We start from the raw sequence: 23,628 nt of genomic DNA, 5'->3' as shown, positions 1-23,628 counted from the left end.
TGCTAAGAGCATAAATATGGTTTTCCCTTAGTACAAAGGTCACAAAAAGAAAAAATACTATGAAAGACTCTCCAGCTACTGCAGAATACTCCTGTCTCTCAGTATTGTATAAGTTTTGCATTTGAAGTTCATTTCTCCTAATGTTTGGGATTTTTTTGTGGATTTATCCTTTAGGGTTAGATGGCACTTTTAAATCAGTAACATCCACCCACACACACACAGTTATTGAAATAACTGAAACTGACTTTGGTCGTTTGGTGTAAAAGGGATCAAAAGGAGATGATTATGTTTTAATGAAATTCATGCAAATATCTAATCCATATGGTCTCTTAAACAACAAAAAATCTGTATTTTAAGGGATGCATAAATCTTTTCAGTACACAAGAGAAAATGAAAATTGTTTGCAATCTTGTGCCGAGGTCTGCCGAACAGCAGTCCGCTGAAAGCAAAGCAATCAAATCCCACAACAATCAGAAAGGAGACCAAACGAGTGCGTTTTTATGCTCATACTTTTTTAATGTATCACAATGAGCAAGAAACATACTTGATGAAATATTTTCAAAGGAGTATATTCAATTACCATCTACAATCAACTTAACTAGGACAACAAGTTTTTGTGACAAAAGTTTCTTTAAAAGTCTGAAGTTCCATGTGGTTGTATGTATGTTAGTTTCCATGTAATTTGGTACAGTTTGGAAATCTTCATATAATTACAGTAACAAAAAAGCTAACAAGACTACAGTATAGAAAAGACATCAAGAACAACATTTTTGGTTTAACTTGCTCTTTTTTGTACATTGCAAGGCTGTTTTTTTCTACCCTCAGATGGGCTGCCTGGAGCCACAGAGCCATGCTTATGAGGCTCGAAGGAGGAGTAATTCAAGGAAACAAACAAAAAAAAAAGAAAAAAAAAGAAAAAAAAAGTAAAAGGATAAAAAAACATTGTGGCACCAGAAGTCACAAAAGGAACAGAGAGCTCCAAGTAACAGTTCATCTTTGAAGTTGGAGCAAATGGTTGTTTGGTTGTTAGTTTGGTTGTTAATTTTGGTTAATATGCTTTTTTTTTTTTCTTTTTCTTAGTGTAACTGCCTCTTTAAGAATGACAGCTTTGAGAACCCATCCCCTCTCTGTGTTGTTAATTTCTCTGTTTAGATAATGTAACCAACAGAGAGAGGGGTGAGCCGCCATTTGACTGGAGAGCTTTACTTGTCAACCGGAGACAAGCACGAGGAAATGAAACGGGTAGCAACATGAACTGGAAGATATGAAGCAAGCATCTCTGTCCATCCTGTCCTGAAATTTGGAAAATGTCCATCAAAGAGCAGAAGCGGAGGCAGAGCTGGAGAAATAAAGGACAGACAGAAAGGAGAAAGAGGCAGCTGGAGCCACTTAAGTTCAGTTTCCTCTAAAGACTTTCCTCTGTGTATGACACACGTCCATTGGTTCCAGAGTCCATTCGCATTACAGAGTTGTCAGTAATCAAATAAGGAGGTGGTTTTTAAAGCTGTTTTGAGCCTGGCTTTGGCTCCCATGCCCAGTTTTGTGTGCCCAGAGCCTCTCTTGTCCTCCTAACAAGATCTCCAAAGCTTCCCAGAGTCCTTTATCATTTCTTTTTATTCCTTCTTCATCTCAAAAAACAAACAAACAAATAAAAGAAAACAAACAGTTGATGTCTTGGTTTTAAATATATCTATATCTGTATACAGGTACACTTTCGTTTTCACAGTGGGCAAAAGATGACCTCTACAGCAAGACCTTGTCTTTATCCCTCTCTTGTAATTGTCCATTAAAATCAAGTATCCCAAATGTAAGGAGGTGGATCCCTGTATCCACAATAGCATTGTGTGCCGCAATAAAATATACACTTATCCGGGGCACGTTTTTTTTTCCTTTGTGTTTCAACTGCATAAAGCTTTGGCCACATTCATATATTCAATCAAAGTAAAAACTGCTCAGTGCTTCGTTGTCATCGTTCTCATTTCCAATCGTTATCTTTTAAATTTGATTTTCTGAATTTCAGTTATTCACAATCCAGCTTCGTGGTTCAGCTTGTTTTGGTGAGTAACATATAACCAAAAAAATAATAATAATTAAAGGCAAAGAAGAAGAAAAAAAAATTGAATTGATGCTGGCTCTTATGACACGCACGCACATACACGCGCACAGACGTACAACGCACACTTACACAAACACACAAACCCATACAGAGTACATGCTGGCTGAATCTAATGTGAAGACCTCAACTGTGTCTTCCACAAAAGAGCCCAAAAGATTACTCTTTGGAAAAAAAAGAGCAAAAAGTATCATCGAGACAATGAATATAAAGTGGCCAGGTCATAATTTTCGTTTTTGTCTCTCAATTTCAGCAATTCAATTTAAAGCTAGTGTTAATTTATGATAAAAAGTAATACACGGAAAATAAAATAAAATACTTCTAAGAAAATAATACATGTCTGACATTATCTGAAAAATAAAATAAAGCAAACATATTTTGAGGAAAAACTGTACAACTTAAGGATTGGGGTTTTTTTCCAACACAAGAAAGCACATGTGAACAGTATTTCAGGGAACTGGACTTGAGACGTAGCAAGCTTGCAGACCAGATCTACTGACTTTCAACAGCATGCTGTAGTATTAACACCAAATACCATTTCTCTACAAGATGTAGCATTTTTAAACACCTTTGAGATTGTGCCTTTTTAGTCATTAGGGCAAAATATATTGACTATACAATAGTGGCCAAAAAAGTAGTTCTCCACAAATTTAAATATGTCTTGGTTTTGGTTTAAAAAAAAGAAAAGAAAAATTAAAATGATGATATCATAAGGGAGAAGGGCGTGGTACCTACGCACATCCATTTCCATTGCAACAAAACGAAGTAAGTGACTTCTTTGGACATGAAAGCATCCTAACAATTTGAAAACAAGAGACATCTTCAAAAATAACCTCCTACTTTTTCCAGACATAATGCTTTGGAATGAAGATGTCTCTACCTGTAATCTATGTGTGGAAGTGGCACCCTGCAGACACATGCAACAAGTGACTGAGCGACAGCACCTCAGCAAAACGGCCGTTATTCCCCTCTGAGACTAGTTGTAGGTCGACTGGTATAAATGTTACTAAACCTATGAGACGCATCAGTACCAGATGTATTATATACATTTTTTGGTAACCACTATTACTTGCTTAACAAGTGAGCAACAACCTTGACTGGATGGAGGGATTTTCAGCAACGTTCCATGCCAGCACAAAATGACATATGGGGGTCGCTTTCTTCAGCAACCAATGATGCAAAAAATGTACACAACAGTTTACAGTCACTTCAAAAATGAGGAAAAAATAGATTGTGACAATTAAAAGCAATCAAATGAAACAGGATCAGTCCTTGCTTAAGAAAAATCCATTGTGATATTTGGAATGCACTGTTCTTTACAAACGTTATAGATCATTGGCTTTAAACATTGGTCTATTCAAAAAAAAGAAAATCGGCAAAATGTCCTTTGGAACATATATTCACAGTCTTCAAAGTTCCGTTTTTGCAACAAGAAAAAAAAAAAAAAAGGTGTTGCAGAGGCAAGAAATTGGTTTATTGTTTGTTTTAAAGCTTAGCCAAAAGCAAAATGAGCATGCATCTAGGTACTCTTTTTTTTCCCCTCAAAATTCTACATTAGCAGCAAAACGTATGTCCTTGAAGACCAGACCTTATACATTTTCTTAAAAAAATTGACATTTGAATGTGACAAAAGTCAAACAAAGATTAATAACCTCTATCTTACAAACTGCAATGGCTCTGTAACGGTGCTACTCCACAATGCAAGGACAAGGGCCCTTTTTGGTTTTTGGTATTTACGTAAAAAAGCCACCTGTTTGCTTGCAAAGAAGCAAAATCGGCAACTCTGATGCGTACTCCTTTATCTTTTAAAACTTTGTTTCTTTCCTCTAAAAACAGCAACAAATTCTCAAGTATAAAGAACCCTCTTTTCTCATCTTTATGCACCAATGGTGAAAGTGTTTAGTCTTTGGATTTTCTTTTTGTCTTAAAGCGTGAGAATTATTATTAGTATTCTTTTTTCATTTTCACTTATGACAAAAAAAAAAGGAAAAAAAAAAAGAAGACCGTAGCCACACTACATGAAGAACAAAAGACCTGCTTTGTATACATATCTACAAACACAGGAGAGCGAGAGAGAAAAATAAGTGCCGAGAGAGGAAAACGAAGAGTGAAAAATAGGAGTCAGACAGTGATAAGTGCACAAAGGTAACACAAAAATTAAATTAAATAAAACTTTCAATATTTCACCCATTATCTTTTTCATTTTGGTTAGAGCAATACCAACCAAATCATAAAATTTAAATAATGCTAAAAGAGGATCCTGCCTTGTCAGGAGGGGCATTTGGGTTCATGTTTCCCAAGAAGTTAAGAATAAGACAGAAATAAAGTTTCGATAAATTACCTGTCCATAATCTAGACTATCGGAATGACCAAGACAACATCAAATGAAGTGTCATAAAATTGGACAATACAAAAGCTAAATGTACATAAAGGTTTTTTTTTTCCTCCAACCTACCATACTGTTTAAATTCGTTTCCAATGCAACATTCTACTTAACACCAAAAATGCTTGTATCTATCATAAATACAGAAGGCTGATTCTTTTTTTTCTTTTTTCTTTTTTAATTAAAACTATTCATCGCCCGTTATCACGTCTGCAATGCTTTCCTTGTATGGGATAATCGGGACTGTAACTTCCCCACTTTGAAAGGATTTCTGATATTGAAATCAGCAAATTGTTTGACCCTATTTGAATGCCCAGAAACAATGCCTTATCAAAATTTAATTCAACTTAAACTTTCTATTAGTAAATCAAGTTCAGAAAGAAAACAATAATAATGCTCATCTCCTGTTGGAAACACAAGGTGAAAACATGAATTTCTGTAACAGAAAAACATCTGTGAGCTGTTGACCTGAGAATAAAATAGACATTACATTATTCTTTCACTTTTGCAAGCCATTGGTATCTGAATGCTTAAATAGCAAGAAAACTGATAGACTATTCTCCCATACAGTACATACTGGCTTTTTGTGGCTGTGCTATTAAGTAGAAATTATTACAAAACAAAGGGACAGCTCGTTGACTTGCATTTCTTCAAAAGGGTTCTTGGGCCATCTGTCAACTTTGAGGCAGTCCATTGCCATACAGTACAGCATTCCTCCACCATTACCCAAAACGTAACTGCAGCGATCTTTTTCTGTTCTCACATATTAGTATGCCTGTACACAGATTAGCCACGACATTAAAAACACTGACAGCTGATTAAAAAAAAAGAAATTGTTCACCTCGTTACAGTGTGATGCTGGGAAACCTTGGCATTCATGCAGATGGTATTTTGACCAACCGCACAGCAGGATTAAGGAACACGACAAAGAACCTAAGGCGTTAACCTGGCCTTCAACCTCCCTGGACCTCAACACAATCCCAGTCTGCAGCCGACATCCCAGTACCAGAAACCACGGGACACAGCTAAGGGTCAAGTGTCCGTGCCCTGATGGGTCATAAACTATTTTGCTGGCACAATGGGGCATACACAATTTAATGCAGGTGGTTTTAATGTTGTGGCTGATCGGTGCGTTTCGGTTGAGTTTAAACAAAAACAAAAGAAAAACAAAGAAATACAAAAATGAAAACCAGCATGTTGATATGGGAAAACAATCCACTAACATTTAAATTTTTGGTTACAAGCTTTGGAATTGCAGTTAGTCTTTACACATCTTTTTCTGAAATTGGTTTGTATACTTTTAATGTATTTTTAACATTGCTGCTTTTTATGGGTTTTTTTAATTTTTGGATTTTTTTTTTTTGTCTTTTAGGGAGTTTTTTTTAAATATTGTCCATCACTGAAAGCTCTTTTACAATCTGATGGAGTCTGTTCCTACACTAGCAAGATTACTACTACAACTATTACTGTCTTTGACAAAGCCAGGCTGCTGCGGCTCCTCTGCCGTCCTGCCCAGCCTGTTTGCTGACTTCTGACTGCTGTCAGAGTCAGACTCGTCGGTAAAGACGTCTGTTGGTATCGAGGTCTGAACTCCTGAGGTGCTCAATGAACTTGAGGTAACCGTTGAAGGTGAGGACACTGGAGGAAAAGAGGAGGAAGAAGAGGAGGGACTAGCATTGGGCTTCCCAGCTAAAGCTCTGGGGAAAGGGGCCTGGGGCCAGGGTTTTCCGGCAGCTGTGGTGTTGAGTTGGGTAGTAGAGGAGGAGCACAAAGATGAGGAGACAGCAGAAGATGGCATGGTGGCTGATGTTGTTGGCGGGGGAGGAGGGCTGCTGATGGGATGAGTGGCAGACTGCGAGGTAGATGCGGTGTTAGGATTGGGGAAGCAGGCTGAAGAGTGAGGTAATAAACTAGTAGCGTGCTCTTTGGCATTTCTGACCGATCTCTTGATTGTTCTGTGTTTGTGCAATGCCGATTCCAGGTGTTGACTGAGTGCTTTCTCCCCATCCAACGTAGTGTCACAAGCCAGGCAGTCATAGAGACTTCCAGCCCCTACACCTACGCCACCGGGGACACGCAGCAACATCTCTTGCAGGTTTGCCACAGACTGACCGAAAAAGCAGTTCGATTTAAGGTGGGTAATAGCCGCTTCTTCCTTGGTGAAAACAGCTTGACACTTGCGGCATGCCAGTTTATACTGCACCTTGGGGACGATATACTGGTCTAGATGGGTGTCCACAGGTTTGCCATCCATCTCATTCTGCTCGGAGGGTACTGTAGTATGAGAAGAGGAGGAGGAGGACGAGGAGGAAGAGGACGAGGAGGAAGTGGGAGGTTCACTTTGTGGATTGCCCTTTTGCTCCTCTGATTTCGCTGGATCTTTGGCAGAATCTTTGCGATCCCCCAAGGTTTGAGGGGGAACTGAAGTTTGGCTCGCCTTGGGTTGCTGGATCTGCTGAAGCTGCCGCTGCTGCTGCTGTAGTGCCTCCTGCAAGCTCTGCTGATATTGCTGGTAATGCTGCAGTAGGGACCCTGGAGACAGGCCCATCAGTGCTTGTGACAATGCTGGGTTGTAAGGGAAGAGACTTTCCATACCATACATTGGTTGCAGGTAGCCCCCTTGTAGAGCCCCAGGAATCTGAGGGGTATAATATGGGGAAAATCCAGGCATGAAGTAGGGTAGAAACTGGTTTGTGAGGAGAGCTGTGGGATCTGATGCCAAAGCAGCCTGGAGGGCCTGAAGCTGGGCAGGATCTACCACATACTCCATTCCAGGTGTGGGCATAGAAGTGGCAGGAACAGCTGTTTCAGGTTTCTCCTTTTTGGCGCTGGCAGCAGAAGTGGAAGGGGCGGGGGTGCTTCCAGTTGATGATGGAGTTGAGGGCTTCTCTGTCTTTTCCTTGGCCTTCTCCTTCTCTTTTACTCTCTCAGCATCTCGTTCTTTGGGGGGTTCAGGTCGCGACTGACTGGTTGAGGACGTGGAATTGGAGGTGGGGTTTGAGTGGGAAGTAGACGTGTTGGTCTGGGCTGGGCTGGATGCAGTGAGAGACGATGAGGAGGGAGGCTTGTTGGGCAATCCAGACGTGGGGAGGCTAGGTGAGGGAACACTGGCACCAGGCATGTTCAGGAGGTTTGAAGGTTTTGGAGGAGTTAAAGCTGCAAATTTGTCAAATACAGACAAGAAAATAAGACTTAATAGGTTTTTATTTCATGGTAGTGCAGTGCCTTTTTAAAAGATTATTCAGCTGTAACAAAACTAATTAATTAAACAATACTGAAAGGTGATACAAAAGAGGCAAATTATTATTTTTATGTGAATCATAAAAAGCTTTGTGAAATGACTACAAATATCACAAAATCAAAGCCATGTACTTTGTGGTATTTTCTGGTCTAAAGCTTAAGTGTTAGCATTTGAGACAGGTTGGGTACATAATAGCACAAAAAATAGCAACAATGGCAAAGGTCAATAAATTATATCAGATATATTTGCATCAGTGTTAATGAATATATGTGGCAGACTGATTCATAGTTAGATCTGATGCCTGGAAATACACAGTACTTCCTGCAGCAATGGATGATCATTTATTAAACTAGTTTAGTTGAGAAAACCAATCTGCAACTCTAAACCTGAAATGTTAGTAGTGAAAAAATGCCAAATAGTGACGTACCTGAATTAGATGAGTTAAAGCTGGGAAGAGAGGGGCTGCCAACCCCTGGTAAAAGGACAGGTGGGATGCCTTGCAGGTTTGGATAGGCCGACTGGAGATTTAAAGCCTGCATTGCAGGGTTATCAAACATCCCCTGCTGCTGCATGGCCTGTTGCTGCGCCAATCCTAAAACTTCATTGGCCTTCTTAATGCGGTCCATTTCTTGCTGGGCCATAAGTTGGCGGACAGTAGCTGGGTCAAAGTACTCTTTCTCTTTATCGATCTGGCTGCCAATAGTATCCTTCACCTTAGAGATGTGTTGCTGGGAGAAAATGTGATCACGAACAGAGAGGCGAGCGCTATATTTAACACCACACAAAGTGCACTCAGTCTTCGGCCCCTCGTAAGACGTCTGATTTATTCCGAAGTGCTTGGCCATATTGAGCTTTGCCTTTTTCTCCTTTGCGCGAGCATTTTGAAACCACACCTGAACCACTCTCTTTGGAAGTCCAATATCATTGCCAAGTACCTCGCATTCCAGCATGGTAGGTGTCCTGTAGTCGTTAAAACAGGATTTTAACACTTTCAGCTGGAGGTTAGTCATCTGGGTTCGGAAGCGCTTTTGGCCAGGTCTATCTCCACCTTCAAGGCTCCTGCTACCAGAGGCTCCAGGACTTGGTGAGCAGGGGTCAGCCAGACTGGACGTCTCACTGTGGTCAATCATATTTTCATTTTCATAGTCCTTAGCATAATAGCTTGTTGCAGGGCTTACTAGTCCCGAGGACATCTGGTCATCATTTTCAAGGATGGGAGCTGTGCCCCCAGACTTAGACAGGTAATCGCCACTATTTTGGCTGTGCTTTGCATCAGCACTGTCATTATCAGCATTAGCCTCATCACCTGTGGTTGTGTCTGTAATGGCTGTATTCACAGAAGAGCAGTCATCATTATCGAGTTTGCTCTGATCAAAGTTCAGGTTCATAGAGGACATGGTGGCACTCTCAAAGTCTTCCATTCCTTCAACTTTGATGGATGAAGGGCTCAGTAGACCCCTTGGAGACAAGTCCAAGCCTTTGTTCATGGGTGACATGGAGGAGCTTTGTCCATCACTGTTTGTAGTAGGGGGTAGCTGGGAGTAACCTGATGTATCAAGAGCATCCATTTTTATTTGCATGTTCTCCTGCTCAGGTAACATACCGCTGAGAGTTAAATTATATCCAGCACGTTTGGCTTCATGCCAGTGACGAGAGCGAATGTGTGCTTCAAGGGCAGTCTTTGCTTTAAAAAGAGCTCGACAAAAAGGACACCTACGATGAGCTTGGGCTGGCCCAACAGCTCTAAACTGGCCTTTTCTCTCTCTGGCTCTGGTATTTTGGAACCACACTTGCACAACTCTCTTTTTCAAACCCACCTCAACAGCAATGTGGTCAAGCATTTTACGCGTAGGATTAGAATCTAATAAATACTTCTGATATAAGATCTCTAGCTGTTCAGGTGTGATGGTGGTTCTAAGCCTCTTGTCTCGCTGTGGCTCTTCTCCACTATTTGTGCTATCGTTTTCTCCTGGACTAGTGCTAGCTTTCTCCTCTAACTTCCTTTTCAGGGAGTTCATAGTGGAGGTTGGGGTGGACGGAGAGGTGGCAGAGCTGCTTGGAATTTGTGGCATCCCAGAGATTAGCTGGGTTGCCAGGAGAGGATTGCTAGGATCAAAAAGCATGAAAGACATGTCAATTGGACGGTCGAGGAACTGCGGGTGGATGAATTGATTTTGCACAGAAAGGAAGTGTAATTGCTGGTGTTCCTGCCAGTGCTCAAAGGAGGGGAAGCCAATTTTGCACTGCTCACACTGGTATGGAATCATCTGCTGTGCCAGTTGTTGTGTGGCAGAGGTCAAGTGTGGATTGAGGCCCATGTGAGAGCTTTGTGATGAAGGCTGGCTTGTCTGTGAGGCTGACAGACCACTCTGCTGTTGCTGCTGAGAAAAGGAAGGAGTTGAATGCTTGGAGGGCTTAGAAACATTTTGGATCTTCTCTTCTCTCTGTGGTCTCTGGTGTTGTACTTCAGATTGAGGTTGGTGCACAATTTCCTGCTTAATGGAGGTTTGGTTTTCTCGCGGATCAGCGGTTATTTCTGGTAACTGCTTGGGCTTCTCATCATAGAGGTTTGAGGTGGTTGCTGGTGATGCCTCCTCTTTCTCGGTGGATGGGAGGTGTGAGAATGCTGAAGTCGTGGGTGGAAGTGGGCAGAGACTCGAAGAGGAGGGCATTGGGGTGTGACAGGAAGACCCAGAGGGAGTGTAACATTCATGGGAAAAATCCATTGAATCCTCATTTTGGCTGTCATACTGTCCATCCTCATCTTCATCTTTGTAACACAGCTTCTTTTGGTGTTTTATTAGATCAAATATACGCTGGAAAACGAGACTACATTTCTTGCACTGGTAGTTCAGGTTAGATGTGCGAATGTATCGGTCGTTTGACAGTTCTCTTCTTTCACCATCTTTCCCTCCATCACCTTGATTTTCATAATTCTTCCTTGCTTTCTGACGCGCATTTTGGAACCACACAACAATAACACGGGTGGGGAGGCTCAAAAGGTTTGAGAGCTGTTCAAATTCATCATCTTTAGGATAAGCATTGGCATCAAAGAAATCTTGCAGAACTCTTAGCTGGTAGTCAGTAAACCTAGTCCTGGATGATCTCTTGCTTCCATAGTATTCGTGTTTCTGAGGTTCAGGAGAAGGAGGTTTGGAATCAATTTTAGTGTCTTCCAGAGTTGTTGTTGGTGGATTGTTGAAATTGTAAGGCGAGTCTTTATTGCGCTGCCTTTCTTTGAAAAGGGTGTTTCTGAACCAGTGCTTTATCACTTTTTGTGGAAGCCCTGACTTGTCTGCCATCTCTTTGATCTGGTCCTCATTTGGTGAATTGTTGATATCAAAGTACTGTCGTAGGACCCTAAGCTGGTCGTCGGTGATGCGTGTCCGTGGTCTCTTGTTCTGCTGCAGCATGGCTGGTGTCAGTTGCTGTTGGTAGAGTTGGGCCAGGTCTGAGGCCAGGCTTGGCTCAACAGACGGCAACTGGGGAGGCAACTGAGTAGGCAGGGACTGAAGAGACATGGGCTGCATCATAAGTGGGGAGAAGAGCGGCAAATCCATTGGCATGGGTATTTGTGTCATTGGAACTGGTGCCTGTGGAGGTGGCACGGTTGGAGGTGTGAGTGAGGCATTAGACACAGGTATATTTGGGGTGGGAGCTCTTTGGGGTGGAGGAGGAGGTGGGGGTGGAGGAGGGGGAGGTGGTGGAGCTGGAGCAGCCTCTGGTGTAGGCGGTCTCAGTGGGTAGAGCTTATCATAATGTTCTCTGTATTCCTTGGCAAACCTCTCAAGGGATCGGAATGGAAAGAAAGCCTGGTGGATATGCTCCTGGTGACTCTTCAGAATCAGTATGTTTGAAAACAGCTTGCCACAGGCTTCACATTCCAGCTTCTCCAATCCCCCAATGGGATCTATGACTCTTGTTATTCCACCTGGACCACTTGATCCAGTTGGTCCAGCTGTCTTTTTCTGAGCTTTCTGTTTATTTTCATTGTACTGAATTACTAACTCAAACCCAAAATTTTCCAGCAGGGCTTTAGTTGCATTTCCTCGAGCATCTGAAGCAATCCTTGGTGGAGGCAAGCCAGTATCATGGTTTATGTTTATTGAAATATGCTGACTATCCCTTTCTTTTGGCCTGCTGTCTGCAGAATCCTTATTTACATAGTCCTCATTTTTTTCGCTTGCATGCCTCTCCCTTTGTATTTCTCTGTCCTTGTCATTCTGAGAGGAGGGAGGTTTCTGCTTTAATTCAGCTTGTTGGAGGAGTGATGCACTCTGTTGCAGCAACGCCATTTGGCTCTGAACCTGCAAGTGTGATTGTTGTTGCTGCTGCTGCTGTTGCTGCTGCTGCTGTTGTTGCTGCTGCTGTTGCTGCTGAAGGTGGTGGTGCATCAATTGCTGCTGCAAGCAACTCTGTTGGGCTGAGTTTTTAAGATCTTCAAGCAAAGAGCTGGGGGATCCAGCTAAGCCAAGTGCTGAGCTGCTGATGCTGATCTCAGGATTTAGCTGAAATTCTGCTCCAGGGATGTAGAAAGGAAACAGCAACTGCTGCTGCTGCAGAGGCAGAAGTGCATCAGTTGTCATTGGGAAGTGCTGCAAAAGTGCTGGGTTGAACAGCTGCGACTGTAGAAGAGCAGCTTGCTGCTGGAGCTCTTGTTGAAGCTGTGCTTGAGCTTGGGCTTGAGCCTGAGCCAATTGCTGTTGCTGCTGAAGCTGTTGCTGTTGCCCCCTTGCAGAGAGAATGTCTGAAAATTTGGACTTTTTCACTTCGTGATTCTCAGATGGTGAGGAGTGGCAGCTCACAGAGGAATTCCCCTGGTTTTCAGTGTTGTGAGTCTGGCTTGTGTGGTTTCCTCCTAGAATATTCTGGGCTGCCTGACTCCCAGAAGAGCTGTGGTTGGTGGAGCTAGTGTTTGAGTTGCTGGCTGGGCTTGGACTTGATGTTGATGTGCTCATGCCGGATCCTCCACTGCTTAAACCAGTTGCGCTTGCAGAGCTAGTGATCCCCCCTGCTGCCTCAAGTTTGGCTGCCCTAGCTTTGGTCTGGTGTAGAACAGAGCGCATGTGGATTTCCAAAGTTGAACTCTGGCTATATGCCACATTACAAGTGCTGCACTTGAATGGCTTGTTGTCAGGGCTGCTGGTAGGCTCAGGTTGACCAGTCGTAGACTCCTGAAGAGCCCTCTTCACCTTGTGTAGGTGGGAGACAGAGTTGTAATGAACCAGAAGGATGTTCTTCTGTGTAAAAGACTCTTTGCATACAGTGCACTTAAAAGGACGAGATGGATCCAGGAATTTCTCCATCGTAAAGTTAGGACCCTTTCTGAATGGCAATGCACGTTTAGGTTCAGATCCAGAATCTTCCTGCAGTGAGCCAGAGTCACTGCCTGTCGGGCTTTGTTTTTCCTCTGGATCACTTTCATCTCCATCTTTGTCATCCTCTCCCAGACTTCCATGTTCTTCACCAAGGCTTGGATCACCCATTGCCATAATGTCACCATTCATCAATAATCCCCCATACAGCTGCTGGATGTCAGCTTCACTCAGTTCCAGGTGGCTGGTTTCTAAATGCTTCTTCAGTGCCTGTAGTGTTCTGAAGCTTCGCTGGCAAAGACAGCACATGGTGGCTGCCCTGATCACATGATATTGTGAATGGAGTTGTAATTTCTCCACAGTCTTGAAGGCCAGACTACACTGGTTGCAGCGGTACTTGTAGACATGCCGATCTGAAACAGGCAATTGGTGCCTTTTGTTGTGAACCTCATTGAAGTGCATTTGTAGGGAGTTAGAGGTCTTGAACAATTGATTACAGCCTTTCTTCCAGCACAGGAATCCTGTGGCATCCTCCCGTTCTGATTGTTGATCTTCCAGAGGTGACTTGCGAGCTTCAGCTATTTCAGTAGGGAGTGACACCCCTTTTTCTGGATCAGCATCTGATGCATCTGTGAATAAATAAGTCAAGAGAAGATAGCCATTCATCAGATTCTACATTTGCTGAGTGGAATTTTTCCAGTAATATCAATAAAGGACATTCAGTGTGTTAGTGGCATGGAAAGGTGCCAAAAAAAACAAACAAGCCAAGCACTGACTAATTACAAAATCTGCAAACACCAACAATCTTTTATAATGTGTTGATGTGAATGCAGGCCAAAATTGTGAAATGCTTCAGTAATAACAATTTTTTCCAGCCTATGCAATAAATACTGACTTTTCCAAAGTGTAAATACACAGGTATAAGGTTGTAGAATGTAGCTGAATCTCATTAATATACACCAAGTGCATTAATATGCTCACTACAGAACACATAGCTTTTAACAAACAGATACTAACCAGCTTGCTTCTTTGTATCTTCAGCGTTAGAGTTGGATGTAGCATGAGGGGTGCTCTGTGGCTCTCTGTCTGGACTCGGCACAGGTATGAACATGCTTGCTGGTAGTGCTTCAGTTGTCGTCACCTGGAAAAACAATTGTAAAGGAATGAGCAAACAGGTGAGGTGATGTCATCTCTTAGTTTAAACGACTACATGAAAGAATACTGACATAAACAAGAGGATACACAAAGACGTTACTTAGCTACTTACATATATACATATACATATACATTCTCCAGTCCCCCACATATATCCATGACAGAAGAAAGGCTACTTTTGTGTGATCCCTCAAGAAATGAGATAGATTTCTTGAGTACTAGTGTTTTTGTTTGCTAATTACTTAACAAAACACAGTACATACTAATAAAGTAGAAAGATGAACCTAGCTTCCCCCTGGTCTCAGAGGGTTATGGTCAATCATGAGTAACTGATTGCACAACATCTGTTTATTCTTGCTGCTCTCCCCTAACTTAGCTCATATTTCGCCCTCTGATTGCCCCTCTTCACCCCCAAACCTGACATTTCATTAAACATTCTCATTAAACAGGTCACCACTGAGCAATATTCCATAGAGTTTAATTTAGTAATAAGACTCTACCTTTGTTAGCCTTTTTTAATTTTAACTTTACAAGCAGAGTAATAATCTTCCGTCTACGAGTTGCATTTCAGTTTACATCACCTCTCCCATTTTTCCTTCTGCGTTGCCTCTATATTAAGACTTTTTATTGGTAGTTCTTTCAAGTAATACCAATTAAAGGTGTCTTGCATAAGGGACACGAAAGAGGAAAGGGATCTTGCATATTGCTGGGCCCCAAGTATAAATGTTGGTCTATACACAGAACATATTCTGTACGCTTTCTCATTACTCCTCTAATAACAGTGAAAACACAACTGAAAGTACCGTAGCATGTCATATAACCTCTGGGTGAGATTGAAATAGAGCAGAATCTGCCCTGAAGCAACAGGATTTTTGAGGTCTGGTGTAATCCTTTATATCCCAAAGTCAAGCACTATATGACAACTGTGGTCACACATTTACCAGAAGACATCCACATATTCCCGCCTTTGTTTGTGTTACCTCTTTATTTCTTAAAAATGAAACATAGAAAATTAGTGCAACCAGCATAGAAACGCTTAAAAATTTACATTACAAATTTGACTGTTTCTAGACAACTGCTTCATTAGGCGATTAGAAGGAAGAGCAGAGTATCCCAAGGTCACTTTTAATTTGGACAGCCTAATTGCCAAACATAGTTCAAAATGGCTATCATCCAGTCAGACTCCAAATTAATGAAGCACAATTATTTTCATTACCCCTATCTTCCACAGACAGAAAATGAGACATAAAATCAGAGAGGGAGGATTGGAGGAGTATGTATATATTATACATATAGTTTTATATCTATCATCTCTTTACATCCATCCATCCATCGATTCATTCATCCATCCATCCACTGAATGTCAGGGAAAAGCATTACAGATGTGCAAAAGAAAGGAAATTAACTGAAAGGAAAGGAAAGACGATAAGTGGACGAATGGATGAAGGTTGTTAGAGTGAATGCATCATTATGCATGCTTGGCAAGAAATAAAAGTCACCTATTTCAAAATTAATCAGGCTCCTCTCAGTAGACATGTGAAAAAGATAAAGTACCTTTCTATCTGCATTCACTAGTTATAAAAAGGTGCTGGCTTTAATGTGTGTTATATTACCTCTGTTCTATCTCTTCTTGTAGTGGTTCAGTACATTACTACCTCTATAAAAGAAATAAATACTGCCGTCTACCATACTAATGTGCTTGCCATTTACTTTCTGGATGGGAGATGAAGATGGTTAGGCAGCAGACAGAGCAATGTTTTATTCGCTGATTGTCCAGCAAGCTATTTAGCTTCACAAGATAGAAGAGAAAAAAGGTTTGCTCAGTGATTTACATAAAAACGGGGATAATAAAATTTTATTTCTCCTTGATGAGCATTAAAAGATGCGAGGAAATTTTTTGCATAGGTACAAAAGTAAGTACCAGTGCACTGCGGCAGGTAAAGATTTCAGGGCTCATGGTACAAACCAGCCAAATCTTTCCCTGATAATACTGAAAGTGCACACTTGCGTTTAAAAAAACAAAACAAAACAAAAACAACAAAAAAAAAAGAACTCCATAAGCTGTAATTTAGTCAGATTAGTGGTGAATAACAACATTTCAGTTGGTTTTATTAACATTTCATGAAGTGGTTTGACTGTTCATTATATTTTGATTAAGCAGTGTCACATTTGTTTCACCACAAATTGTAAAAGGCCTTGTTTTGACTGGCACGCAGGTGATCATAGACATGGCAATAATGTAAGTGAACTAATAAATGAACTGGGAGCTAAGAGACCCGCTCATCTTGAAATGATTAAAAAACACAAAAACCGATTACAAGCTCCCCTCCCCAGATGACTTTGATTAGAAGAGAGCTGGAAAAGCCTTTCTGATTATGGGTACATTAAGACAATGAAGAAGAAAAGAAAAAAAAAAAAAACAGAAGAAAAGTATGCGTCTTAAAAGGTTTGATGATTTGCAGCAAGCCAATGGGATTGCCTGTAGCCATTACACAATTAACAGCATTCTTTGTGTTGACTGAGTGCTCGCAATTTAGAGCAGTGAGGGCAAGAATGACACAGATACAGAGGCATTTCAGTGGAAGGGGATTCATTAGCAGTGAGCTGCTATTCTTTTCGACAATAATGAATCCTTACCACAGTCCTTCACCTTACACACTGCTTGTCCCCTGACTGGCCATAATATAAGTAGGTAGCAATACTCTCGACCTAGAGCTTTGATTAGCGGTTGCTTTCTTGCCTTCACCACTAAGTACAAAAGAATTTGGAGATAATAACACTCCGAGAGATTGGTCTGTGTGGATAGAAAACTGGAATAAAACTAGGTGCTATACATGCAATAAAGCTTGTGAAAGTTGGAAGGACATTTTTTTTTCATCCACTTATTTTTCTCAGCTGCTGTAGTAAACTTGTATGCTAATGCTATGGCAGAGCTAAATGCTAAATGACCAGAGTAATAAAAATACTCCTATAGTCAAGCTAATGAATGGCACCCTAACAAAAGAGAAGCCAATTTCAATATACCTGGAAAAATAAAGATTATTGAAATAAGGAGAGACTGCGGTGTCCAACCACATGCAAAATACACCGAATACAGAACTCACTGTGGCAATGAGCTTATCAACGCAATCGGGTGCCACGCTGTGGAGATGTGTGAGGTGAAACTGCAGGTGGATCTTGTTGTTGAGCATGTCCTGGCACAACGGGCAACGTAACATGGGCTGGACAGAATGCTGTGTCATCACGTGCATTCTGAGGCGATTCAGATCCGTGTTGGTAAACTTGCAGTACGGGCACTGGTACATCTGGGTGAAAGTAAAGACAGAACAGAGGAAGAGAGACAGGGAGGCGAGAGGAGAGGAAACACAGATCCACAAAGAGTTAATGGGGTGAAATGGGTGCACTGATCATGGTGGGCCTGCTTGAAGAGAAGCGGTGGATCAGGGATAGAGTGGGGGCCTCTTCCCTGAAGCAGGCAGATCCCTCTGATCACAGACAAGTGTGTAATACCAAGCACCGCTGAGTCCTGGCACCCACTTCAAAGTGCTCTCATCTGTCAAATACTATATTGATTTTCCACCTTATACACAATTAGCAGCGCAACTGTAGCAGGAAGCCTAATATAATTTTGAGTATATTTGAAAAGAAGATTTCTGCATAATATAAAAAAGGTCGGTGAGATAACCAACTGAAAATTATTAGTATATTTTTGTACTTTATTTTAAATGATGTGCAAGTTTTAGACTTTTAATGAGGGCTTGGTAATTAAGGATGATATAACCTTTAGCAAGAAACCTCTAATTCAAAGTCTGGAAAATACTTTTATGAACATCTGAGGGCATCAATATTCACAAAATACTGTGGTGTGGAACTCTCACCTGCTCCGCAGCACCCTTCTCAGCTGTCCTGGGTCGTTTCGAGGAGAGTGGGCTATCTGAGGCCTCTGACCGTGAAGAGGGCCTTTTGGAAGGAATTGGGGAACCTGACTGGTGCCGTTCCAAGTGGCCGGACAAAGCTGAAGAGAGACACATTCACAAAGACACACGCAAACAAGGAGGAGAGTTTTTAATTATAATATAAGTGCATTTAATGGTAAATGAGCAGAGGGGTTGTTGTTACAACAAAAATTATTCACATTTTGCCTTCCAAATCTGCTGCTGCTGCTGAGCGATAAATTTCTGCTTCACTGTTGGCTTGTAAGAATATTATACAACACTGGAAAGTGGTAATAAAAATATTAGCTTTCTGCAGGTTGCAGATTTAGGTTTCATACCCCCACAATTTCAGTCCATATGAGGTTCAAAACCTGAGACAAGACATACAAAGTCTTTCTTCCACAGAGAGAAGGCTGATGATCCAAACCAGTATTAAACTACTCTAAACATTGACTCTTTCCGTGATTACCCTTCAGTCCATGAGAACTCGTGTGCAACATACATGCGACTGTCAAATTTGACGCAATGCAAAATATATATTACAGTATGATTTTTGTTATATGGCATTATTATTGCAATATTTGGATGGTGAAAAAACAAGTGCAACAAGAAAATAACATATCTTTTTTGGCTTAAACCAAACTTTTTGTTTAAACTGCATAGAGAGAGCTGAGGGGGGAGTTTTAATTCAGGTACCTATCCATTAAGTCACAGTTTTGCCTCAAAAGAAAATGTATTTAAGGAGTGATCACACCGTTTTATGGAAGATTTCAATCAAGCAAAGCCGGGAAATCTTATCAGCTGTTTAGTTCCAATAAGAGTTTTTGTATTTCTGCTACCAAATGTCTTCAGCGCATTGTAGGTTGCGCGATTAGTCTGTGACAAAGAGGAAAATGGAGCAGCAACAAGGGAAAACCTTTTCTTAAAGCATTGACAAAATCCTGACACTACGCCCAAAGTTCGGATGCACAAGATAACAAGCTCTCATTTAACAAAAAAGCTTTCAAAGATAAAAACAAACAAACAAACAAAAAACCTGCCGCTAGATACAATGACGGCATGAGACTGATGATTAGTCATACCTAAGTATGTTTACAGGATAAAACTACACTTTGGTGCTCACAAAATGTGCTACAGCCATTCTAAATTGGTTGGCAATTCTTCTTACTGCATTCTTTGGATTTACTTTGAATGTTGGTTCAAAGTTGGCTTGTTGGTTGTTTTGGAAATGCCTCCGAGCCAAACACAAAGACAGTAACAACAGACAGTAAATTGTTGCGAACTGCATTACCAAGTCTACAATGCATTTATCGGGACCGTGTTAAGAGCAAAGCAAACACTACTGCGAGTGGCGACAGGCATCCGCTTTTCCTCCTCCGTGCTGCCATCTCCACGGTGCTATTGCCCTTTTTTTCCCCTCAACAAAAATAGGTCCAAACAGTCTGGCCAAAACATCCCTAAGGCGCAATGAAAATGTCTGTTTGTATTGTATGTTTTTATATATTGTATGTTTTTGGATTGTTACGTGTTGGCGTGTGGAAATGTCATGTGATTTCCACTGCAATCCTATCTATCCATATATAAACTTTGAATGCAAACAATGCTAATATCACCAAAATACAATTTCTGTACAGCAAGGCCTCACGCAACATTGCCTGCAAACCACTTTAGACTACTCCACTTCATGAAGGAAAGGAGAAACTGGTGGTGCACAGAGAGTCACGACTGTAGTTGAGCAGTTTAGCGTGGGCTCAGAGAGGAGCTAAATCCACATAGAGCCTGTATAGGGGGAGCTGCAGTGGCACCCCACTTTGTCACCAGTGGAAAGAATTCATGGTGAAAGTATTGGAGTTGTCTCGCTGAACCCCTAACAAGCCCATAAAGAGTTAAATTTGCCCTGATTTGTACAGTCCTGGAAGGGCAAATTGAGAACAGAGGGCATTGGTAGGGGAGGGTCGGTTTGGCAGGGGGTCAGGTTAAGCAGGGCTGACCACGCTCCTGCTCCAGACATTAAAATGTCAGCTCCAATCAGGATGAGGGCAGTTGAGCTGATTACCCAGTGGGGGACCTGGTTTTGGCCAGAGCAGGCTGCAAGATCTCCCAGAGACACCGGGATCAGCAAAGGAGACCCTATTAGGGTCCAGTCACAGTCAATCCTATTAAACACATCCGCCAATAAACAAAGGGAATGTTAAACAAAAGGAACCTCCCATTCCCTGACATTAACCTCTCAGTCATGGCACTGTCCTCACCAATTCATCCTCAACTCCACTTCAGTCCACTCCTACTTCCCCTGAACTCATCTCTCAAGGAGAAAAAAAGAAGAAGAAAAGAAGAGGGGGTGATCATCTCCGGTCACCTTCACATTTCAATTGTCTATATCTTTGGCAAACCCACTGGCATTAAATTTTAAATAAGCATATAAATATTTTTTTAAAAACTGTCTTTTGTACTATTTTCAGTTAAAATAAACCTTTTTACACAGCACCCCAACATTTTAGGAAATGGCTTCATAATTTTATTTAACAGTAATACTTTTTCCTTAAGGACACACAGCTATCTATAATTCCTACAGCACTGCATGCCATATTTTATATACACAATTTCTGCACTAATACAATAGGCAGCTCCTTGGCATTCCACCATAATTTTCATACGTCAAGGTAACTTTTCTCAAGGACAGATAACGAAACATATCAAAACAACTCTTACAATTTATATAATAATGTAATTGAAATTCCCAAATAATTACCCAACTTCTTTAACTGAGGGAGAGTTATAAAGTGTGGAAAAAAAACCCTCACGTGAACATTAAGAACAGTTAACTTAGCAGCAAAGCACATACATACAGTACAGCAAGTAAGCAGGGACAAAGTATCACGCATCCATCCCCCTCTTATCATTAAGAGGACAAACATAACTAAGTCAATTCTACTTTCACATTGCTTTCATTCATTTCTCAATTAGCACCGGAGTGGTGAAACAAGTGGCAGTTTATGTTGAAAGCACAGCCGCTTTCTAGTTCAGGTGCTTTATGTTCACGAGTGTGTAAAAGTGAGAGCAGGACAGATGGAGGGCAGGGGAGGCTTACTGTGATGCAGTCTCTCGTCACGGCCAGTTAGGACTCCATAAATCAATAGCATTCTCTTAAGACTAGTACACCCCAACACCTTCACCGGCACCGTGACTAACATCCAACTACTGTATCAGATTTTTTTCTCTTCAAGGGTGATGAAAAAAAAATGACCGAAACATTGACAAACTAGTATGAAATAGAGATAAAACTTTTTGTTTTTGGTCATGTACAGTCTGACATGTTAGATTGGACACTGTTGTCCGAAACTCACACATGTGACACACATATCTGCAGTGTGAACAGGTGATCCGAACTAATGACCGAAACATTGCCTCCCGATGGAGCATTTACAGTCCATGGTGAGATATGTTACTGATGTCAGAAGGAGCTGGCAGTTGAAGGTAAAGTCTAGTGTTACTTTGTGGTATTAAAATAGTAGGTGTAAGAGCACAGAAAAAAACTCCCAACTAAATTGCCATCTAGGATAATACTGCAGTCATTACAAAAAGTCAGTCGTGGAGTTACATCTTCATTACTGGGCCCTCTGTCTTGTGGTGGAACTTCTAAAAGCTTTAAAAAGCTTTAAAAGCTCCTAAAACTACAGCGCGTTTATGCAACCTCAGCGTTCGTTCAGATCATCAGTGTCCATCCTGTTCACACAGAGAAAACCGGATTGTCCACGTCTGCCAGTGACCCTTTAACTGCCGAGAGTCTGCCTGCCAACCTGACCTCTTCTGCCCAGTCTCTAGGCACAGTGCCCCCATCCGCAGCAAACGTCTTCTGACAGATACATGGAGTGGGCTTTTGTCTGAAAGCACAAAAGCCAGAGCAAGAGTGGAGAAAAAAAACTAAGAGTCAATTAGGTGATTATTAATTCATGCCCCTTTTCCGTAAACCAGAGGCTTTTGTGCTGTCGAGTCCCGTAAGTGAATTGGACTTTGGCACCTTGTCTTTCCCCCATAGCTGGACTGTATTATTCAAGCAGCAAAGGGGCTGTCAGCACACTACACCAGTCTCAGGAGCAATCACAGCCTTGTTGTGCTTTCAAGGGGGAAAAAAAAAAAAGATGGCTGCCGGACAGAGTGCACAGACTAAATTAACCACAACAGGTCATCTGCCATTGAATTCTTGCAGGAGTGCAATCACAGCTGCCATTAATCTTTGTCCTTGTGAAAGGTTATCCATATTCTAAAATGTGAGTTACAGTAAATGGTATGTAAGGATGTCGGAGACAGGAAAAATGTTTCTTGTGTTTAGGAGAGGAACTCTCCTCCTACAGAATGAGACGAGCTCCTCATCATGTCTAGAGCCTCTCTCATTACCATAGCTTCTCTCTCACCATCAGTTTTAGGCAGCAGTTATAAAAAACATAGCCTATTAGCCATTCTGCCCATGCCAACAAGGTCATATAACTTTACTGTCACTTTGCCCGGAACAGCCAGAGTCTGCCAATCATTTTAAACTTAAGCTCAGTCGACAATTTCCTCACTACAGTGAAACTCAATGATTCTTGCCGAACACCGTTTCTCCTGATCCCCAGCACCCAGAAACCTTTCACCTTCACAGTGCCGGGACCTTCATGCACCCGCAGCTCTCTGCCTCTTGCACCGCAGAAAATCCTCACCTCTATTCCCTCAGCAAGTTGGCCATTAATATGGAGATGATTCAACTCCCCATGCTACAAGTCATTTTCTTTCACCGCTATGCAAACAATACCTGAATATTGTCTTTTCTCTTTCCCCATTTCTATCCTGGTTTTTTAATCTACGGCCCCCGTCAGAGCACAGAGCAATAAAGGGCAGTGTTCCATCTCACCTTATATTTCCGAGATAATTATTCTGCATTAATAAAAAAAAAAAGAGAGGGAGAGAGAGAGAGAGACAGGGACCTTCGACAAAAAACCTGACATTGGGGCTACACCTGGATTTATATATAAAACCATTCTTCATTTACAAAACAAAACAAAGTCCCTCTTATAACAAACTGTATAAGAAGGAGTGAGAATAGCATGCGTTGTGCCGTCTAAATTGAGATGCTAATTAGCGGCGGCTCTTTTCATTTATAGACCACTGCACAACTGGATGACGAGTTGTTCACCTTTAAATGACACAGTACTGCTTGGCTATTAGACAGCCTGTGGTAAAACTCATAAACACTGAGCTTTCAGGGAGGTGGCTCACAAACAAGGACAATTTATGGCCTATTATCTTCAAAGACAAAAGGAATTATAATTTCAGGGATGACAAACACTGAAAGGATGTGCTATGAATATGTAAACATTTCCGCTGCTCTGTCTCCTGATTTCTCATGCTACTCAAGGTTTAAAAGCAATAACAAATCACCACCGCACTGAACGTCTCACAGTTTGGAGTAACAATAACATAAACGTGAGTAATTTGATTGCAACTAA

The 23,628-nt window shown here is 41.5% G+C and overlaps 1 protein-coding gene across 3 annotated transcripts in view; it reads right to left on the bottom strand.

Annotated features, from left to right (window-relative positions):
• Window positions 1–506: 506 nt before the first annotated feature.
• zfhx3b (zinc finger homeobox 3b) overlaps window positions 507–23,628 on the bottom strand; it is a 191,193-nt gene continuing 168,071 nt past the window's right edge. For all 3 annotated transcript variants that reach the window (XM_006780120.2, XM_006780121.3, XM_087838966.1), the window contains 5 exons: window positions 18,086–18,222; window positions 17,312–17,512; window positions 14,070–14,193; window positions 8,165–13,681; window positions 507–7,652 (listed from right to left, as the gene is read on the bottom strand). In XM_006780120.2, the coding sequence (XP_006780183.2) occupies window positions 5,908–7,652; window positions 8,165–13,681; window positions 14,070–14,193; window positions 17,312–17,512; window positions 18,086–18,222 (7,724 nt within the window). In that variant the 3' untranslated portion in view covers window positions 507–5,907. The remainder of the gene's footprint in view (window positions 7,653–8,164; window positions 13,682–14,069; window positions 14,194–17,311; window positions 17,513–18,085; window positions 18,223–23,628) is intronic.

Source organism: Neolamprologus brichardi, chromosome 1, assembly GCF_056152115.1.
Source record: "Neolamprologus brichardi isolate AB-2024 chromosome 1, ASM5615211v1, whole genome shotgun sequence".
Classification (NCBI taxonomy): Eukaryota; Metazoa; Chordata; class Actinopteri; order Cichliformes; family Cichlidae; genus Neolamprologus; species Neolamprologus brichardi.
The sequence above is the reverse complement of the archived record's forward strand: the minus strand, read 5'-3'. Positions and strand labels throughout refer to the sequence as shown.